We start from the raw sequence: 22,639 nt of genomic DNA, 5'->3' as shown, positions 1-22,639 counted from the left end.
TATATTCATTTACCTCATTCATATACCAACTCTTTAACCTTATTTGTTTCATTTACCTCATTCCCATAGACTATGTAGTGGTCTTCTTAAAATTTTTCTACTTTTTCTTTTATAGGCAGCAATGTGATATGAAATGGAAAACTCCACAGCATAACTGTTGAAGATCTTGAAGAAAATAGATAGGAGTTGTGTCTTGCTTTGCCAATTTTTTGCTTGACGTGGAAATAAAGTATTCCATGAATTTGAAACCATTCTGGTGAATCTGGCCATTAATTTGGCTTCAGGTATCTCCTCTACTTCCACTACAATATTAAGGTCTTTTAGGTTACCACTACATTTTATATGGTAAAATGCCTATAAGTCTATGGCAGGCAATTCCTTGATTTAGAGGGAAAAGACTTAATAGTAATATATTTAATTTTAATAATAAAAGAGATTCCTGGTCAGGCACAATCATTCCTAAAGGATAATTTTTCTCATGCCAAATCGTTTGTCTATATATCCTTTAGATATCAGTGTGACTGTACTGGTAATTTGAGGAAGTTGCACCAGTGTTAATGTATCTTGCTTCCCTAGAACAACATGCCTACCCTTTGTATTGACATAATTTATTACATTGATTGATTTCATTTGGAAACCAGAAATCCAGTTCAATAATTTTTTCCTTAGAGAGAACGCTTAGTTCATTTTGCTGTGCTTCTAGGAATGCTTAAAGAAAGCAGCATGCACATCCAATGTAAAATGTCCTTGTTTTCTATGAAAACAAAGAAACAAAAAACAACAACATGCCTTTTAATTGAGTCAGATCATATGGAAATTACTCTCAACCATGAGACTCAAAGTCTCTTTTTAAAGGAATATCTCAAGTAATTTACCACATTATTTCATTCCCATAGACTACATAGTGAACCTCTTAAAGACTTTCCATGATTCCTTCTTAAAGGAAGTAATTTGACATGAAATGGAAGGCTCCACAGCGTGATTATGGAAGATTTTGAAGTAAATAATGGGAACTAAGTGCCTTGCTTTTCTTTAGAATTATGTCTTTGCTTCACATGGATATAGTGAATGGGGCACTAATGGGAAACAATTCCCATAGAAAGCAGATGAATCTGGTGTCTTACAAGTCATTTATGTGATTTCAGTATATCACCCATTTCCAACACTATATTGAGATACCAGTGAATTTTAAGTACTAAAATAACATTCATTCTCTTTCTGGAAAATTCTCTGGGAAAAAAAAGGTAAAATTTCATTCACATGGATTGAAAGAGAAAATTGGCTTCAGGGGGTAGAGCCAAGATAGTGGATTAAAGACAGCAACCCAGCTGAACTCTCTCAATGTTCCCCTCTGACCAACTTTTAAATAACACCTCAAATAAAATTTTGAAGTGGCAGAGACAGCAAAAGGTTAGAGTGAGACATTTTTCCAGCCTAAGAAAACTTAGGACGTTAGTAGGAGAGGTCTGTGACACAAGAGGGTGAGGGGGGAGGCTTGCATGCAGCAGTAGCAACAGAGGCAACAGCAGTGGTAGCAGCTTTGTGAGCTCTCAGTCCAGAGATGGTAAGCGGTTCATATAACCGGTTAGAAAGAGATTATAGGGGACCCTTTGCTGGCACTGGGTACAGCTACACTGTGGCAACTCTATTCCTCATAAGCAATTCTGTGTCACAGTTTCAGGGCAGAAAGGAACACTAGTGCTTGCAGTTACAGGAGGCAGGGGACCTGATCACAGTTACAGAGCCAAGAGCAGTGCTAGCACTTGCAGCAGCAGGGCAGCAGGGGTCCTTCCTGGGTAAAGACCAGAATGCAAACCAGGAAAGCAATGAACATATCTCTCCCTGGATCACACCACCTTGAAAGTGCTGAAAATTTGCAGACCTCCCAAAACTAGCCCTGAAAACAGCAGCACAAAAAAGCCTCAAGCTTGGGACAGCTCTTCTCCACTCTTAAGTGAGCAGAGCTCAACCTTAACATAAAATTCAAAATCAAGAAATAGACTGGAAAAAAAAGTAAGCATTAAAAAAAAGTACTTGACCTTAATAAGCTGCTATGGTAGCAGGGAAGACCAAGACACAAACTCAAAAGACAACAACATGAAAACAGCTACAAACAAAGCCTTGGGGAAAACAAATTGATTCTATTCTGTATCGCTGCCAGCATTTTGTATAGCTGCCTAAGTCAAGTTTCTTTGTCCCCGAGTTAAATTGAGTTCATCAGTACAGAAGTTCAGTATTCCTCTCTGAGTTAGGTTTAAAAGTTCAGTTTCCCTATAAATCACTTCAGTTAAAAGGAAACCCTGTACAACTAAAAGAAAGTTGTTATCGATATATCATTAGTTATTCTTACAGTTGGACTGAATCAATTAGAATTTCCCATGTGGATGGAAGGGTTGTTGCTAGCCTGCATTTCCAACTTCCAGCCAATCATATTGTCCACACTTAAGTTGCTTCATGTCCTCTTTTGGGGGTTTTCTTGGCAGATACTGGAGGGGCCTTACTATTCCCTTCTCCAGCTCATTTTACCAATGAGCAAAGCGAGGCAAACAGGTTAAGTGACTTGTCCGATGTCATACAGCTAGTAGGTATCTGTGGCCATATTTGAACTCAGCTCTTCCTGACTCCAGGACCAGCACTCTATCCACTGGTTATCATCAACTGCCCTAGGACTACCTGAAAGCCATATAAAAACAGAGCCTAGACATCATATTTCAAGATGTTATCAAGGAGACCTGCCCTGATATCTAAGAACCAGAGGGCAAAATGGAATTAAAAGACTCCATCGATAACCCTCTGCAAGAGATCCCAAAATGAAAATTCCTAGGAATATTACAACCAAATTCTAGATCTCCCAGGTCAAGGAGAAAATACTGTAAGTAGCCAAAAAGAAATATTTCAAATGTCTTGGAGCCACAATCAGGTTCACATAAGATTTAGCAGCTTCCATGTTAAAAGAATGGAGGACTTGGAATATGATATTTTGGAAAGCAAAGGAGCTAAGATTACCATTCTTCCTTAATCTACCATAATCCTTCAGGGGAAAAACCCAGATATTTAATGAAATAGATAACTTCTAAGTATTCCTGATGTAAAGATAAGAATTGAATAGGAAACTTGACATTCAAAGAGAATACTCAAGAGAAGTATAAAAAGGTAAGTAAAAGGACTCAATAAAGTTAAACTGCTTACATCCTTATATGGGGAGATGATGTATCCTAAGAACTTTATCATCATTAGAGCAGTTAAAAGGAGTTTACATAAAGGGCATGGGTATGAGTCAATTATGTTGGAATGATAGCAAAAAAAAAAAGAGGTGAGAAAGAGGGTTGCATTGGGAGAAGGAGGAAGGCAGAAGTAAAATGAGCACGTAAGAGAAGTGCTCAAAGATGAGCTTTTATGGTATAGAGGAAAATGGGTAGATGCTTGAACCCCACTTTCATTGGAATTCATTCAAACAGGGAAGAATATATATAGCACTTGTGTATCGAAATCTATTTGACCTATTCTGGAATTAGAAGGGGAAGGGAATAATAGAAAGGGGAGACAATATAAAAGTGGGTGGATTAAGGGAGGCTGTGGTTAGAAGCAAAAGAGACTCTTGAGAAAGGACAAATAAAGAAAGAGGGAGAAGACGAAATAGGAGAAAATGTGATGGAGGGAAATATACAGTTATTAATCATAATTGTGAGTGTGAATGGGATGACCTCACACATAAAACAGAAGCAGATAGCAGAATGGATTAGAGACTAGAATCCAACAATATGCTGTTTACAAGAGACACATCTGAAAAAGAAACACACAAAGTTAAAATAAAGGGGTAGAACAGACCCCGTTATGATTCAGCTGAAGTAAAAAAGACAGGGATAGCAACTATGGTCTCAGACAAAGCAAAAGCAAAAATAGACTTTAAAAAGATAATCAGGGAAACTGTATTTTACTAAAATGTATCATAGACAGTGAAATAATATAAAAAATTTTACAAAAAGTTTCTCTGATAAAGGCCTCATTCTCAAATATATAATGAGTATAAAACTGAGTCAAATTTATAAAAATGAGAACCATTTCCCAACTGATAAATGGTCAAAGAATATGAACAGGCAGTTTTCAGAAGAAGAAATCAAAGCTATCTATAGTCATATTTTTTAAAATGCTCTAAATCAGTATGGATTAAAGAAATGCAAATTAAAACAGCTCTGAAGTACCACCTTGCAGCCATCAGAAATGACAAATCCTTGAGGGGATGTGGGAAAACAGGTAAACTAATAAAATGTTGGTATAATAGTGAACTGGTCCAACCATTCCAGAGAAGAATTTGGAACTATGCTCACCACTACCAATTGTAAGCCAAAGAGATCAAAGAAAAAGGAAAAGGATCTATATATACAAAAATATTTATAGCAGCTCTTTTTGTTGTGGCAAAGAATTGGAAATCAAGGGGATGCTCATCAATTGGGGAATGACTAAATAAGTTGTGGCATACGATTGTGATAGAATACTATCATGTGAATCACAACAAAATGTGGCACATCCTCAAAGAAATGGGAGCACCAGATCATCTTATTTGTCTCCTGAGCCAGAAAGGAGCAGTTAGAACCAAACATATAACAACTAATTGGACTAAAATTGAAAAAGGATACGACAAGGCTGTATATTGTTACCTTATTTATTTAATTTATATGCCAAGTACATTGTGTGAAATGCCAGACTGAATGAGTCAAAAGTGGGAATTAAGGTTGCTAGGAGAAATATCAACAATCTCCTCATTTTCTACCACTATATCAATTTTTTTTACTTACTACTCCTTCTTTCTTTTCTAAAATAATTATCCTCTTGCAGGCAATTTTTTCTTTTTTTAAAAATTTTTTTAATATAAATTTATTTATTTTTAGCTTTCAACATTCACTCCCACAAGTTTTTAAATTCCAAATTTATACCCCATCTCCCCTCCTCCCACCCCAAGATGGCATGCGTTCTGAATATCCCTTCCCCTAGTCTGTCCTCTCTTCTATCTCTCTCCCCTTCTCTTATCCCCTTCCCCTTCTATTTTCCTGTAGGGCAGGATAGACTTCTGTACCCCATTTCCTGTATTTCTTATTTCCCAGCAGCATGTGAAAACATTTTTTTTAAACATATGTTTTTAAAACTTTAGGTTTCAAATTTTCTCTCTTCCTCCCTCCCCACCCACCCTCATTGAAAAGGCAAGCAACTCAATATAGGTTGTACATGTGCAGTTATGCAAAACACTTCCATAGTAGACATGTTGTGAAAAACTAACTCTATTTCCCTTAATCCTATCCTGCCCTCCCATTTATTCTATTCTTTCTTTTGACCCTGTCCCTCCTCAGAAGTATTTACTTCTGATTACTCCCTTTCCCAATCTGCCCTCCTCTCTATCATCCCCCTGCTCTCTTGTCCCCTTCTCCCCCTATTTTCCTGTAGGGTAAGACAGATTTCCATACCCAATTGAATGTGTTGTTATTCCCTCCTTAAGCCAAATCCTATGAGAATAAGATTCACTCATTCCCTCTCACCTTCCCCCGTTTCCCCTCCACTGTAAGAGACTTTTCTTTTCTGTTTTTTTTTAGATAATTTACCCCATTCTACCTCTCCCTTTCTTCTTCTCCGAGTATAATCCTCTCTCATCCCTTAATTTTATTCTCCAGATATGACCCCTTAATCTTCAACTCACCCTGTGCCCTCTATCTATCTATCTACATATACATACATATAATTTTTTTCCTCCAACTACCCTAATACTGACAAAGTCTCATGAGTTATAAATATCATTTTTCCATGCAGGAATGTAAACAGTTCGATCTTAATAAGTCTCATGATTTCTCTTTCCTGTTTACCACTTCATGTTCCACTTGAGTACTGTATTTGAGAGTCAAATTTTCTATTCAGCTCTTCTTTTCATCAGAATGCTTGAAAGTCCTCTATTTCACTGAATGACCATTTTTTCCCCTGAAGGATTATACTCAGTTTTGCTGGGTAGGTGATTCTTGGTTGTAATCCTATCTCCTTTGCCCTCCAGAATATTATATTCCATGCCCTGCAGTTCTTTAATGTAGAAGGTGCTAAATCTTGTGTTATCCTGATTGTGTTTCCACAGTACTTGAACTGTTTCCTTCTGGCAGCTTGTAATATTTTCTCCTGGGAACTCTGGAATTTGGCTACAGTATTCCTAAGAGTTTTCCTTTGGGGATCTCTTTCAGGAGGAGATCTGTGGATTCTTTCAATTTCTATTTTGCCCTCTGGTTCTAATATATCAGGGCAGTTTTCCTTGATAATTTCTTGAAAGATGATGTCTAGGCTCTTTTTTTGATCATGGCTTTCAGATAGTCCAATAATTTTTAAATTCTCTCTCCTGGATCTATTTTCCAGGTCAGTTGTTTTTCCAATGAGATATTTCACATTGTTTTCTAATTTTTCATTCTTTTGGATTTGTTCTACTGTGTCATGATTTCTCATAAAGTCACTAGCTTCCAATTGCTCTATTCTAATTTTTAAGGAAGTATTTTCTTCAGTAAGCTTTTGGACTTCCTTTTCCATTTGGCCAATTTTTCTTTTTAGGGCATTCTTTCTCTCATTGGGCTTTTTGGACCTCTTTTGCCATTTGGGTTAGGCTATTTTTTAAGGTGTTATTTTCTTCAGTATTTTTTTGGGTCTCCTTTAGCAAGCTGTTGACTTGTTTTTTGTGATTTTCTTGCATCACTCTCAGTTTTTCCTCTACTTCCCTTACTTGCTTCTCAAAATCCCTTTTGAGCTCTTCCAAGGCCTGGGACTGATTCATATTTTTCTTGGAGGCTTTGGATGTAGGAGCTTTGACTTTGTTGTCTTCTTCTGGTTGTATATTTTGATCTTCTTTTTCACCAAAGTAAGATAATATAGTCTGACTCTTTTTGCACACTGCTTGCTCATGATCCCAGCCAATTACTTGAGTTTTAAACTCCCTGTTAAGGTAAGAGTCTGCTTCCAATGTGGAGAGTGTACTGTCCCAAGCTTCAGGGGTTTGTATAGCTGTTTTCAGAGATACTTGTAGGGACCTGTAAATTTTCAGTTCTTCCAAGGTGGTATGATAAGGGGCGAGGTGTTTACTCCTTTCCTGGCCTGTGACCACAAGTATTCCTTTCTGTCCTCTAACTGTGAGAAAGGGTTCCTCTCCACAGCCACTCCAAGCTCCACCATGCCAGCGTTCCTCCTCACCCCAGCACCCGCTGTCCAGAACTGTGACCCAGATCCAAACAGGGGCAAAGCAAGAGATTCCTGCCTCAGCACTGGCAAAGAGGTCCCTGCAGTCCCTCTCTGATCTGCCACTGGATTCCCCCTCAGTCTGTGGGCCGGAAGCTCAGGAAGCAGCTGCTCCCCCCTAGGGCCACACTCTTGGGGAATGGAGCTGAAACCCCACCTTCCTGTCTCAGCACCGACAGAAACAGAATTTTCCCACTGACCTTGTCTTTGGCATTGGTGGATTGAGGAGTCTGGAAACCTTCACAGCTGCCCACAATTCAGTTCTCTGAGGCCTGCTCGCCCATGCCGCCCTGCACTGCGCTCCCAGCCTGGAGCGATACACCTTTCTGATCAATCATCCAGGTTGTTTTTGGGCTGGAAATTTGTTTCACTCTGTCTTTTTATGGGTTCTGCTGCTTCAGAATTTGTTTAGAGCCATTTTTTATGAGTATTTGCAGGGGTTTGGAGGAGAGCTCAAGCTGGTCACTGCTTTCACTCCGCCATCTTCCAGGCAATTTTTTCAACAGAAAGCAAGATTTTCTTGGTGTGGATTAAGGGAGAAAGACAGCTATATTTCACTTCAATAACCAACAAACTGGAAGTCTCTTTGAGGAGCATTGTAATATATGTAATTTAAATGTTGATGAAGATTCCTCATTAGGCACTATAATTCCTACATAATTTTTTTTTGTTTTACCAAATAGTTTGTCTTTACTTCTTGCGTATTTATCAATGTGACAAATCTGACAGTTTTAAGGAGATGCTTCAGAAACTGAATTATTGTTTTATATCTTGCTTCCCTGGCGCAGTATGTCATTCATCTATATAAGTTACTTGTCAAATTAATTAAGAACAATACTATCACAAAAGAAACAAAATTATTAGGTTCTATTCCAGTTAATTGACTTCAGCATGGGAATGAATATCTGGTTCAATAAATTGTCTCTTAGAAAAAGTAGTTTATTTTGTTGAGGTTCTATAAATCCTTATAAAAGCACCAAGCACACCAAGGACAAGATCTTTTTTTAATGGCAAGACAACCATTCTTTTAATTAAGGAGAATCACAATGATGTTGCTCTAAACCATTAAAAAAAATGTAGCAAAAGTCTCTTTCTCAATTTTTATCCTATTTCATTGGCTTCATTCTTTGATTTAAAAAAAAATTTTTTTTTGTGAGGCAATGGGGATTAAGCGACTTGCCTAGGGCCACAAGTATAGTAAGTATCATGTGTCTGAGGCCAGATTTGAGCTCAGATCCTCCTGACCCCAGGGCCAGTGCTTTATACATCCTGCCGCCTAGGTGTCCTTCATTTTTTTTTGTTTTGGTAGAGCATATTGTATTTTTCCTTCAGTGTTTCTAGGATTCCTCCCATAGGCAGTAATGTGACATAAAGTGGAAGACTATGAATATTTTTGGTGAAGTTCCTGAAGAAGTTGTATGGGAATTAATGTCTTGCTGTTTTCTCTGACTGTATCTTTCCTTTACATGCATATCATCATCGAGAACTATATCCACACAAAGGTTGTAAATCCAATAAGTTCTATGGCATTTATCCATCTCCCAGTTTCTCCCTGATTTCCATGACTATGTCAAGGTCCTTTGAGTTACTACTGCATTTTATCTACTGAAATACCAGTTATCTTTTTCTAGAAAACATAAGGCAACATTTCATTCAAACAATTTGAAAGAGAAACCTCACTTCATTTGACCATAATAACTACCAAACTAGGAAAATGTATGAGGAATATTGTGATACATTTAATTTAAGCATTGGATTGGTTTCCTGGCTAGGTACATCAATTTCTTTAGATCATTTGGTTTGTTTACAAATATTTTGTTTTTATTCCCTTTATAGGTATAAATGTATCATAACTTGGAGGTTTCCACTGGCAATTTGCAGAACATCTTCCAAAGTCTCAATGAGAGTGATAGTAGGCCATTCCTTTATCTTGAAGTAACCTGTGCCATTTATTGAGAAAAATACAAATCTCAAAGAGGAAGCAAGAAGGAACTTGTATCTTCCATGCAATTACTTGGTTCTGGATATTCAGACCAATATTTTAGTCATTATATAGAACACAGAGCTTGATTTGCTGATATATTGAAATCTTTATAGACGCTTCAATCTCACTGAAGAGTATATTACCTTTTTTTTTCCCCTATGGAAAAAGAACAGTCATTCCAATTGAGTGAATTTGCTCTAAACTTGGTCATATGTAGCGAAAGTCTCCTTGTCAAGGAATATCCCAAATCATTGACCAAATTTCCTGATTCCAATAGAGTATATTGCATACTTCCTTCAGGGTTTCCAGGATTCTTCCTATAGGCAGCAATATGGCATAAGTGAAAGACTGGACTGACTGTTTGATATGGTCCCATTTGTACTTTTACATAGAAGTTTGGAGAGATTCCACCAGTTTTTTTTGGGGGGGGCGCTAGAATACTACTTACTCTTTTGTAGGCAGTTTTCACAAGAAAAGGCAAGATTTCATTCACATGTATTGAATGGGAAATCTGGCTTTATTTGACTGCAATAACAACTAAACTAATAAAAAGTGTGAGTAATGTATGAAATGTACTTAATTCAAGGAATGGACCAATTTCCTAGTTAGTCACGTTAATTCCTAGATATTACTTTGTTTCCATAGGGTTTGCTTTTATTCCCTATTAAATATCAACTTGAGATAGTATATAGGACTTCAGTGGTAATTTGGAGAGGGTCCTCCAAAAACTGAAAGAGATTTGCAAATCTTATTTCCCTAGGGCTGTATGAAATTCTTTTGTGTCTATCCTTTTGATTAAGAATAATACAGCTCAGAAGAATAAAACTGATTGTTTCCATGGAAGTTAGAGAAAGCATTCAATTTGATTTGGTAAGATCCCAAGAACCATAGAAACATGACAGATTGAAAACAAGTTGACCTGTTGACCATTTATTTTATACACCTGATTTCAAGGTCTTTATCTTTTTCCCTAAAGATGGTACTATGTTTTATTGCTGAATTTTCATGAGTCCTTTTATGGGACACAGATTATAAATAGGAAAGATTTCATCTGGTTCCATGGTAATAAAGCTTCCCTATTGAAGGCAGCAATAGCATCCATATCATAGTAAAAGACATGAATTACAGACATTGCATTATTATCGTGGAATGAACCCAGAGATCTTTGGTAATTTCAGTCTTTTATCCTTATATTCCTCTATTGCTCATTTTCTGATTTTTCACCTGTGCTGGCAGATCTCCTGGACTGGACCTTAAAGCTGTCTCAGTACCTTCCCACATTGGGGGATTCACTTTTCATTGGCCTGAGTCCCTGCCTCAAGGAATTTATAGGAAGACAGAACTGGTTCCATCTAGATTCCTGTCCCTTTTTCTTCAGGTTTGGTGTAGTACCGCGCACAAGTTGGTACCCTGTTCCAATATCCTCTGTTCTTTAGGTTCTGTCTGAGTGATGCTGCCCCATCCAGGTGGAACACACTTCGGTTTTATTGTACCTCCACCTCCTACACGCAGGGCATAGGGAGTGGGTGAACAGAGTCAAATTGCGTTGCTATTTGCACACAGTTTTGTGGGGTGAGAGTAGGGGCATGCTGGTAAAGACTTCAACAGCAGCAAAGAAATTGTTGAGTAGATTTGAAATCACAAGTATGCGAGCTTGTTGTGTCTTCTGCTAGACTGTGGAGGCTAGAGGAAAAGGTAATGCTGAGTGAGTGAGTTGGGGATCATGGGTTAGCCTTCTCTTAATTCCTCAAGGTGCTACCTCATTGGAGGGTTTTTCATGCCTTGACCTATGGAGACATCCAATATTATTTTATCTTTTCCATATGATTCTTATATTGGGGAGTTTTGAGAGTATGTAACATGGAGGTAAATTCTGATTTATTTCTACTCCAAGGTATGTCTAGTCAAACCTCCTTTGTCCATTTCAGACAAGGGTGAAGTTCATCTGACTCCTGCTCTCCCCACTTATTTCTCCATGTTTATATACCCTTTTTACGAACTTCAGTTATTTAGAGGTTTTTAGACTTGTCTAGATATACAGGAGGTGACAGCAAGTTTCACTTCTTTCTTCCTCTTTACCACAATAATGTCCTCTTTTTACTTTCCCTCTCATTGTAACTAGAACCAATCCACTCCCAGGTCCTCTATTTTTCTTGTTTTACTTCTTCAATACCTTTTGAAGACATTAAGGTTCTGAAGAGACACTTCCTTCCTACTTTAAGGTTAGCACCACATAAATTTACCTTTCTAGACTTCTCTTGGCTCACGTGTCTGCATTACGAGTTCCTGGGGTTCCTGGGGTGTAGGGTATGTTCAGGGAAGACTAGTGTCTCTTGTGTGTGGGCCACCAAGCCCATCTCAGGGCTGCTTTCCACCTTTAATGTATACCTAATCCATCTAACCTGTGGCTCCAAGAAGCTGCAGCATGTGTGGTGGCCATACCCCAGTAAACTGTTTCGGCAGAAAGACTAACCCAGGTTGAGGGTAACTAAGGGGTCTCAAACCCTTCAGTGAGCTAGAGGGGTGTCTACCCCAAGCATGTGTAGGCCTCCTCTGGTGGAATGGGCAGATGAGAACAATTTATTCCAATGGCCATGGAGGTGGCTGAAGCAGGCGCTGTGGAGTGCCTAGAGCTTGCTTAGACATCAAAGAGACCAAGGTCATCCACTGCTTCTCAAGCCATCAGCAGTCATCTTCACTCTGTCCTGCCACTGGACTGTGACCACTCTGGAAGATAGAGTGGGGCTGATGACTTTGTGCAACTCTGCTTCACTTAAATCCAATTTATGTGCAAATCAAGACATCACCAATACCATTTTACCATTTATTTCCTATCTCAAAGTCCTGTGGTGACAGGCAGGTGATGAAGCAGCAGGCACAGATACACTCGGAGCTGTAGTCACAACCCTGTACATAGACAGCCCAGGCCATAGGGTCACCTTCTCAGTGGAAGGAGAAGTGGGACTCGGTAGCCCCCTGGATGTTTGAACAGCCTTTTAGGGACCGCACTGGTGTGAAGAAGAGGTTAGAAAAGGTGCATTAAAAATTGACTGCTTAACCAATCCTGCCTGTTTATCATGGCAGGTGGGGATCCAACCCTGTGGTCAAAAAAAAATTAACAAAAACTTCTACAAAGATGATTCCACTTACCATCAGTACGTGGAATGTGCACACACTTGTGGACAGCACAAAATCCAGTAGATCTAAAAGACAAACAGCTCTTGTTGCAAGAGAACTCTACAGGTATTACAACTTAACAGCCAGCCTTAAGGGAAACAAGGCTGGCAAATGAAGGCTATCTTACCAAAGTTGGAGCTAGATACATGTTTTTCTGGAGTGGCCACGGTGAAGGGGAGCATGTGAAGCTGGTGTAGGTTTTGCAGTCAAAACAAATCTAGTTAACAAGCTTGTTTGCCTCCCAAAAGGAGTGAACAGGCTCATAACAACGTAATTGCCACTTGCAGGAAAGTGCCATTACCAGTGCCTATCCTCCCACCATGAAGACCTCTGATGAAGTAAAAGAAAAATGCTATGAAGACTTGGAGACCCTCATCACCAATGTACCAAAAGAGGAAAAACTTATAATTCTGGGTGACTTTAATGCAAGAGTAGGCACAGACTGCCGGACATGGCAGGGAGTCCTTAGGAGGAATGGAGTCAGACACAGCAATAGCAATGGTAACTTAGTGCTGAAGATTTGTGCGTCTAATGACCTTCATCACCAACACTGTCTTCTATTTACCTAAATGCAATAAAACTTCATGGATACACCCTCATAGCAAACATTGGCATTTAACAGACTATGTTATTGTAAGAAGAAGAGATAGACAGGATATAAGAGTGATGAAGGCAATATGTAGTGCAGAATGATGGACTGATCATAGACTTATCCTCTACAAGCTAAATATTTGCATTCTACAAAAGCGTCAGCCCCAAGGCAAGATGACTACCATAAGACTAGATGTCAACATATTAGTGTGCTGAGTGGGGAACAGTTCACTGATAACTTGAAGGGAAAGTTGAGCCAACACACAGTTAGTAACAGTGGAGCAGAAAAGGAATGGCTAGCTTTCAGAGCTTTGGTATACAGCACTGCATTTGCTCATCTAGGTCAGAACACTCACAAACATCAGGACTGGTTTGATGAAAATGATGGGAAAATTCAGAAGCTACTAGATGAAAAAACAACAACTCCATAGGGTTTACCAGCAGGATAGTTTGTCCATCTCTAAGAAGGCAGCATTTAACTCCATCAAAAGTAAAAGTACAAGCAAAGCTTAGAGAGATATGGGATTCTTAGTTCAGTAAGAAGGTAAATGAAATTCAGTTTTATGCTGATAGAAACCAGGAAACTGAATCACTTCCATGTGAATTGTCTTAGGAAGATTCTGAAGATCACCTGGCAGGATAAGATACCAGATACTGAGGTTGTTTCTCAGACTAAACTGCCAACCATTCAAACTCCACTGCAGAGAGTGTAATTCTGATGGGTTGGCCATATTATTCAAATGCCAAACATGTGTTTGCCTAAAAGTCTGTTTTATGGAGAACTCACACAAGGCAAGAGCCAACATCACGGTCAGAAGAAGGAATACAAAGACACTCTCAAAGTCTCTCTGAAGAACGTTGGAATTGATTGCATGGCATGGGAGGCACTGGCACAGGACCACCCAGCATGGCCCGCCCTCATCAAAGAAGGTAGTGTGTACTCCCTAAGCAAAGCAGAATAGAAGTAACTCATAAGAAACATGAAATATACAGATTTAGAGAACCCACCCCAAATGTTCACATGCACTATTTGTGCCTGAACTGTGGTAGAACATTCCAAACCCATATTAGTCTGATTAGCTACAGCTGGGCACACTGTAACTTGGCTCTAACATAGTGATGTCACCTTAATCCTTTTCAAGAATGAAGAACAACCAACCAACCAACCAACCAACCAAGTTCCTACTTAGCTTTGGTGTTTTCAGAAATGCTGAAAGTCCTTCATTCCATTAAAGATCCATTCCTCCCTGATTATACTCAGCTTTGCAAGGTGTGTTATTTTTGGTAATAAGCCCATTATCTTTTGCCTTTTATAATAATTGTACTCCAAGATCTCTTCTCATTTTTCAGTAGGAGCTTTAGGCCTTCTGAAATGCTTATAGTCATTCCATAGTATTCGAACTGTTTCTTTCTAATCACTTGATATATATCTCTATCTCTATCCCCAGACATGGGGCACAGCTAGTGCAGAGGCTTAGAGATAGGAAATGAAGTGTCATGTGTGAGCTCAGTCTGTCTAGACTGCAGAAGGTAGAAAGATGAATAATGTGTAACAAGGCTAGAGAAGTAAGTTAGAGCCCTATAATTAGATTATATATAATATTTTTATTTTTCCCCAATTACATGTTAAAATTCTAAATATTTTTTATAATTTTGAGTTCCAAATTCTATCATTCTCTTTTTCCCTCCCCTCCCTTCTCTGTGAGACTATATGCAATCTGATATGGTTTGTACATGTGCAATCATGTAAAACATTTCCATATTAGTCATTTTGTACAAGAAGACTTAATTTTAAAAAAAGAATAAAAGAAAGAAAGTGAAAATAGCATGTTTCAGTCTGCATTCAGACAATATCAGTTCTTTCTCTGGCGGCAGATAGCATGCTTCATCACAAGTCCTTTGGAGTTGTCTTGGATCATTATATTGCTCAGAATAGCTAAGTCATTTACAATTCTTCATTGTACAATATTGCTGTTACTATGTACAACATTCTCCTGGTTCTACTCACTTTCATGCAAGTCCTTCGAAATTTTTTCCTGAAATCATCCTGCTCGTCATTTCCTATAGCACAATAATATTCCATCACAATCATATAAACTCAACTTGTTTAGCCATCCCCCAATTGATGGACAGCTTCTTGATTTGCAGTTCTTAGCCACCTCAAAAAGAGCTGCTATAAATATTTTTGTACATATATGTAGGTCCTTTTCCCTTTTTAAAAAAATGTCTTTGGGATATAGACCTAGCTGACACTGATCCAGTATTGTTAGATCAAAGGGTATTCACTGTTTTATGCCTTTTTAGGCATAGTTCCAAACTGATTTTAGTATCTCACTTTTCCCACATCCCCTCTAATATTTATTGTCTTCTTTTTTTGTTATATTAGCCAATCTGATAGGTGTGAGGTGGTACCTCAGAGTTGTTTAATTTGAATCGGTAATGATTTAGAGCATTTTTCATATGACTATAGATAGTTTTGGTTCCTTTGTCTGAAAACTGCCTGTTCATATCCTTTGACAATTTATCAATTAGGGAATGACTCGTTCTTACAGATTTGACAAAGTTCTCTATATATTTGAGAAATTACGCTTTTATCAGAGATACTTGTTGTAAAAGTTCTCCCCCCATTTTCTGCTTTCCTTTTAATTTTGGTTGCATTGGTTTTGTTTATGCAAAAACTTTTAATTTTTATATAATCAAAATTATTTCTTTTATATTTTGCAATGCTCTCTATTTTCTTTGTTCATAAATTCTTCCTTTATCCATAGATCTGACAAATTATTCCATGCTCTCTTAATTTGCTTACTGTATCACCCTTTATATGCAGATCATGTACCCATTCTGACCTTATCTTGGTGTATGGTGTGAGATGTTGGTCTATACCTAGTTTCTGCCATACTGTTTTTCCAGTTTTCCCAGCAGTTTTTGTCAAATAACATATAATAGATTACAGTAGTAAGTTACTATAATGCGATGTGTACCTAATCTATTCCACTGATCCACCACTGAGTTTCTTAGCCAGTACCAGATTGGGTTGTTGTGTTTGTTTTTAATATAATTACTGCTTTATAATGAAGTTAAGATTTTTAAAACCCAAACAAAAGTGCTCTGATTCTAACGGCATTAGAGAACCAATGCAGTTTATTGAATAGGGGAATGACATGGTCACAAGAAGGGGGAAGAGATTATATAAGAGAATCCTTCAAGATTCTCACAGAAATATCAGATGAGACCACCCGGAGGAAACCCAGCTTCCGCTTGAGGGGTTAGGAGACAAAAGAGACTAGAGGCGCAGGCGCAGCCACAAACGGAATCAAGTGCAGGAAAATGGGAGACAGCCTGATTATGATAATTTTGGACTCTTTGGACTTGTTTCCTTAAGCCTCAACTTTGATTGAGGTGAATTATCCATAAAGTTTGCTCAGTCCCGAAACCCTGGGATCTGTCCCTAGCTCTCAAGCATCACTCAGCCCCCCCCACATGCCGCCACGTGCTGACGTTAGACACGTCACGACGCCTGCGCCGTGGTGGCCTCAGCCGAGTAGAAGTGGAAGCGAGCAGCGGTGCCGCGGCTAACTGTGGCTGCGCAGCCCCGGGCGCGGCGGCCTGCGGCGCCCGTGTCCCTCCCCAGCTTTAGACTTCCCCCGTACCCGGTACCTCCCCACCTCGGCGCCCTGTAGGCTGCCTCCAGGCTCAGGGTCCTGCCTCCCCCTGCCTCGCGCCCCCTCAGTCAGCATCCCCTCAGTGCCATCGACGGCCGCTTCCATGTCCAGGCCGAGCAGCGTCTCCCCGCGGCCCCCGGCCCCGGGCGGCGGCGGAGGCGGCGGCGGCGGCGGCGGCGGCCGGGCCAAGGGGCTGAAGGACATTCGCATTGACGAGGAGGTGAAGATCTCCGTCAACATCGCCCTGGAACGGTTTCGTTACGGAGACCAGAGGGGTGAGTGAGGCCGTCCCCCCCCGCCTCGCCGCCGGCCTCGGTTTTCGTTTCCTTTCGCTCCGGCAGTGGGACCCTCCCACCCCGGCGCGGGCGGAGGCGGGTGTCCCGCGGGCTCCGCCGGCTCGGGGCTGCAAGGTTGGGCTGTTAGTGCCGAGGGTGATCTTTGTGTGGTGGACGGAAAGCTGCCACCGGGAGCCCGGAACGCGATGCCTTTGACACCGCTAAGTCCGCTGCGGAAAGTCTCCGGGACCGCGCAGCCCGCAGCGCTTGTGCTAACTGTGCATGGGGGATCCCTCCCTGGTCTTTTCTCATCAGAAATCTCAGGACCCGGTGAGGGAAAAAAAAAGATGGTAGATGCTTGGGGACAGAAGTTAACCCAAGAAGAAGGTTCCCTATTTTTCGCATAGCTTGAAGTACCAGTGAGGCACACTAATGAGGCAGCTTACGAAGCAGATAGCAGCAACGGGGAATTGAACAAAATTTAGTACATTCGTCGAGTGCTAATAATTCTACACACTTTTTTTTCCAAAAAAGTTTAATTTTTTTTAATTGTTCTTTGAGATGGGACTCAATCATGCTGGATGACTATTACCTCTACCCTGCAGGTGGAGTTCAGATTGTGAACGTCACTTAGTCATCTATTCGTGGCAATGTCGAGCTGGTGCCGGACTTCCAGGCTGGGAGTCAGGGAGACCTAGAATCTTAGCTCTGACACTGTAGGACCTGTAGGACTCTGGGCAAATCACTTGAGTTTTAGTTTCCTCATGTGTAAAATGTGGATAATAAAACTAGACAGACTACCCTATGAGATAGGGAGGCTCAAATTAGATAATGTATGTAAAGTGCTTTCCAGAGTTAAAAGTATTATATAAATCTTAGTTTTGATGGTTACATACTTAAGTTTGGTGCTGCACAAAGTGAATTAGACAGGTCTTTACCGTCTGGAAGAGGGGTTCTTAACCTAGGGCCCATGAGTTTAAAAAAAATTTTTTTGGTAACTATTTTAATTGTTTTACTTCATAATTTTATGTATTTTATTTTATGCATTTCAAAACATTATTTTAAGAAAGGGTCCATAGACTTCGCCAGACTTCCATGAGACCAAAAAAAAAAGGTTAAGATCCCTCCCTCCTATAGAAGATTCCAATCAAAAAAGGTAACAGTGACTTATATAGAGGTTTGCTTTTGAACAGATGTGTGGTACCATCAATATAGGGAGCTCTTGGTAAGTATCTTCTACTTCCAGTGCAGACTTATTGGCAACTTATGGTTTTAGAAAGCAGTGGAGTGAACTGAGATGACTTGCCCAATGTCACACAACCAATATGTGGCAGAAGTAAGACCTGTACCTTTGCACTATGCCTTCCTTGATTCCTCACTCTCTCACCTTATTAGTGAGTTTTTCACAGAGACTTCATCTTGGGAAAAGACTCAGACCAGCCAGCTTCCACTCTCCCAATTTTACACCCATGCTTCCCCCACCTCTCATACTTGTTTCTCTCCACTTCCTTTCATTTACTTTATGTGTTCTCTTTCTTCATTAGAACGTCAGAGTCCCCAGCACTCACATAGTGATGAAACATATTATGCACTTAATAAATGCAAATTATACAGCAATCTTAAGCAAAACTATATCTAGGACATACATGCAACAACTTTTTTTCATCCCTTGAGTTATCTCTAATATGGCCTCACCCAGTGACTTGCATATAGTAGGTATTTACTAAATGTTTTGAATTGTCAAAGTATCTAAATGTTTGGGTTGACATTTCTCCATTTTTTGAAATGCAAGCCCATGTTATTTCAAGGAAGAAAAATTTTCCTAGACTTCATAGAACTTATAGTCATAAATAATTAAAATGAGAAGTAAAAAGTGAAAGTACAAATAGCTACAATACAATATAGAGAATGAAAGTATAAAGTGTTACAGTAGGTCAGAAGAGGGAGTGATTACTTCCAACTAAGGCTGATTTCTTGAAAGAAATGACACTGATTTAGCCTTGAAAGATATATAAGAACTGAAGAGTTGGAAGGGCATTCTAGGTTTGTAAACACTGTGTTTAAAACAGTAGAGATAGGAAAACAATGTGCATGTTTAGAGAGTAACAGGTAGCTCAAATGAAGCTTAAATTCTTTAGGACCATATTTGTGATATATGTATAATTGCTTTTTCATTGCCAGGCTTAACATTTGAGTGCTGTATTTTGCATAATGATATAAAGCCAGACTTAATAGTGAATACTTGTTGAAGTGATTTAATTCCATATACTTACCATCATGTAAGTATAATAAAGATAAATGAGGTTTCAAGGATATTGTTTTAGCCAAGGCTAAATAAAAGAAAAGAGTTTTTTTTCTTCATCATATATGACCACTTAAAAAATATTTTTTTCTTTTTCTAGAAATGGAATTTCCTTCTTCTTTAACCAGTACTGAAAGAGCTTTTATTCATCGATTAAGTCAGTCTCTTGGTTTGGTCTCTAAAAGCAAAGGGTAAGTTAATGTGCCTTTTTTTTTAATCAAAAAGAAATATCTGGCTACTTTTTATAGTTAATATCTATGGAAGGGGGGGAGAAGGAGAGAAAAAAGGAAAGAGAAACACTTAGTTGACTGCGTCTGACTTTTCTGCATACCGATACCCATATTTTCCTCCTGTTTCTTATCTCTCCTTCACAATTTCTTCTTCCGTTGGGAGAGGGGGAAAGGAAGAAAGTAGTTAAATCAGTCTTACTGAGAAAGAGAAAGATGGTCTTGACTTGATATCAGAATAGAAATGTTTAAACGGGAAGTGATTTTAGAAATTACCTAGTTGAATCCCCTTATTTTGCAGACGGGAGAAACAAAGCTTGAGATGTGAAATTATTTATCCAACATCATACTAATGAATGGCAGAGCTAGAATCTGCTTCTTGTTCCACTTATACCCTATTTTTGTTTATTAATAGACATTTGTTTTATTGTTGATGTGTTTTTTGCAATGAGGAATTATAGTTCACGCCCTCTTCCTATTTTCTTCTCTTCCTGACCAGGTTTTAGGTTTTAGAAACAATTATAAGGCTGAGCATGATGGCATACTCTTGTAGTCCCTGCTACTGAGGAGGCTAAGGCTGGTGGATTGCTTGAGTTCAGAAATTCTGAACTGCAGTAGGGCTAAAGCCTATTTATTGGGTGTCTGCACTAAATCTGGCACCAAGATAGTGAGGCCCCTGGAGTCTCCTCTCTGGGCTGCTTACGGAGGGGCTAAATGGCCCAGGTTGGAAAAAAGGAACAGGTTAAAGGTTTTGAGCCCATCAGTTTTGGAATTGGGTCCATGATTAGCTGTTGCACTTATAACAAGGGCAAAATAGGGAGATCTTATCTCAAAATAAATAGTTTTATAAAATAGATTGGATAGGGGGAAAGAAGGGTAGTAAGGTCCATTTGAGAGATATCCTTAATGAAAAAGCAGTATGTATTCAGCATATTTTTTTTTTAGGAGAGAGAATTTAATTTGATTTATTAGTTAACTTACCTTTTAAATCAAGAGTATTTTGGATTTGGGTTTGTTTGGTTTTTTTTTTTTACCTTTTTTGCCTCATGGGACAATCTGGTGAAACCCATGAACTCCTCAGGGTAATGTTTTTAAATGCATAAATTAAAATAGACAAGATTACAAAGGAGACGTTATTTGAAATAGTTACCAAAATAAATAGTCATCAAAACAAAAAACAGGTTGACAGACTCCATAATAACTCCTGTATTAAAGGAGACAAAAAGTAAAATGCCAAAAAAATAACATTAGCAAAAAGAACTTATGCAGGTAGTCCTTTACACATGATCCACAAGTACCCAGTACTCTTTAAATATTCATACTTGCCTTTGAGCCTAAGGAGCTTCTGTCTTATCCTTACATTGATAGGGGCTCTTGTTTTTAATGATCACTTCACTGGGAGGTTGGTAGAGTCCATTCTTGCTGCTAATGCTTCAGAAAGAGGAAGATGTGCTTCTTGAGTCCTAAGAGTTTTATTTGGAATTTGGAACACATTTTCCCATAGAAACAATTACTAATGTAGGATAGTTCACAGGTCAGCCCACAAGGATAAGGATAACCATATGTTTACAACAGTATTGTTTTCTGCTATTGTGGTTATTTTCTGATTTTAAATATGCAATATTTTAGCTATATAACACTGGTCCCATCACTTCCTGGCAAATAAAAGGAGAAGAAATGGAAACAGTGTCAGATTTTATATTCTTGGGTTCAAAGATCACTGCAGACAGCAAATGCAGCCATGAAATTAAAAGATGCTTGCTCTTTGGAAGAAAAGCTATGGCACATCTGAACAGTGTACTAGAAAATAGAAGCATCACTTTGCCAATGAAGTTCCATATAGTTAGAACTGTGATTTTTCCAGTAGCATGTATGGCTGTGAGAGTTGGACTATAAGGAAAGCTGAGCTCTGCAGAATTAACACTTTCAAATTGTGGTACTGGAAAAGACTTTTGAGAGTTCCCTGGAGAGCAAGGAGATCAAATCAGTTAATACTGAGATAAATTAATTCAGACTATTCATTGGAAAGGCAGATGCTGAAGCTTAAATACTTTGGCCACATTATAAGAAGACTGGACTCATTTGAAAAGACTCTGATGTTGGGTAAGATTGAAGGCAAAAGGAAAAGGGAATGGCAGAGGATGAGATGGATAATGTCATGGAAAAAAAGAACATGAACTTGGACAGACTTGGAGAGATAGTAAAGGATAGAAGGTCCTGGCATGCTATAGTCCTTGGAGTCACAAAGTCAAATACGAGTGAATGACTGAACAACAACAAAAGGGGGAAAAAAAGTACCAGATTCCAAGTAATTGATTTACCAGAAGATCTTTGGAATATGAGCTGCTGATAACTTGGAAATTTGTATTTAGTTTCAGGTAAAAAAGAGGGATCTGTTTGGGGGTAAAAGATCAGGACAGTGTAGAAGAGATATCAGTAGGGGCCAGAGGGAAAAAGACAAAGAGAAGAATTATATTCATAATGGATAAATGAATGAATGAAAATACATTTATTAAGCATTTATTTTGTACAAAGGAGTATACCAAGCACTTGGGATACAAATAGAAAAGACTATCTCTGTTCCCATGGTCCTTAGGTTACAGTGGCACTTGGTGGGAGGTGGTTAAGAAAATAGGTAGAGGAGTATGCAGAGCAAGGAAAGGGATAAGGTAATATCTAGTATGAGGGGAAATACAAAAATATATCATTTCTTAAAGCACCACTTATTTTCCTTTTCTGATGTTGCAGCTTGATCAAAGCACTCTTTTCTTTGCCTACCTGGTACCATTTTTTTCATACCTAAGAACAGCTTTTGCAGTATGATTAAGTGGCCCCGCTGATTTCTTTAGGTAATTTCTTCCTTTGGTTGTATTTGAGTTATTTCATGGAGTACTAAAATTTCCTTTTACCTTCATTTCTAGAGTTCCCTTGCCCATTCATGCGTTTTGGTCCCCTAACCTCATTTGGATAGTCTTGTCTGATTTTTGGTTATCACTTGGCCTGTTAGCCTTTCCAGCTCTGCCCTTTAGTACCTAGCATTGATCTTTGGCATGAATTTATCTTAGAATTCCAGTGAGATATTTTAAATTAATCTCTGGGCAACATTATTTTTATCTTCACCATGAAGGAGACGAATTTCTCACTTTGTGCAAGTGAAGAGTACAATCAGA

At 38.9% G+C, this 22,639-nt stretch overlaps 1 protein-coding gene across 1 annotated transcript in view; it reads left to right on the top strand.

Annotated features, from left to right (window-relative positions):
• The first annotated feature begins 16,532 nt into the window (after positions 1 to 16,532).
• Positions 16,533 to 22,639, top strand: part of YTHDC2 (YTH N6-methyladenosine RNA binding protein C2) — an 83,227-nt gene continuing 77,120 nt past the window's right edge. Inside the window, exons 1-2 of the mRNA XM_021009446.2 lie at positions 16,533 to 16,940; positions 19,343 to 19,433. Of these exons, the coding sequence (XP_020865105.1) occupies positions 16,769 to 16,940; positions 19,343 to 19,433 (263 nt within the window). The 5' untranslated portion in view covers positions 16,533 to 16,768. The remainder of the gene's footprint in view (positions 16,941 to 19,342; positions 19,434 to 22,639) is intronic.

This window comes from Phascolarctos cinereus, unplaced genomic scaffold (assembly GCF_003287225.1).
Source record: "Phascolarctos cinereus isolate Bilbo 61053 unplaced genomic scaffold, phaCin_HiC Scaffold_4;HRSCAF=312, whole genome shotgun sequence".
Classification (NCBI taxonomy): Eukaryota; Metazoa; Chordata; class Mammalia; order Diprotodontia; family Phascolarctidae; genus Phascolarctos; species Phascolarctos cinereus.
The sequence above is the reverse complement of the archived record's forward strand: the minus strand, read 5'-3'. Positions and strand labels throughout refer to the sequence as shown.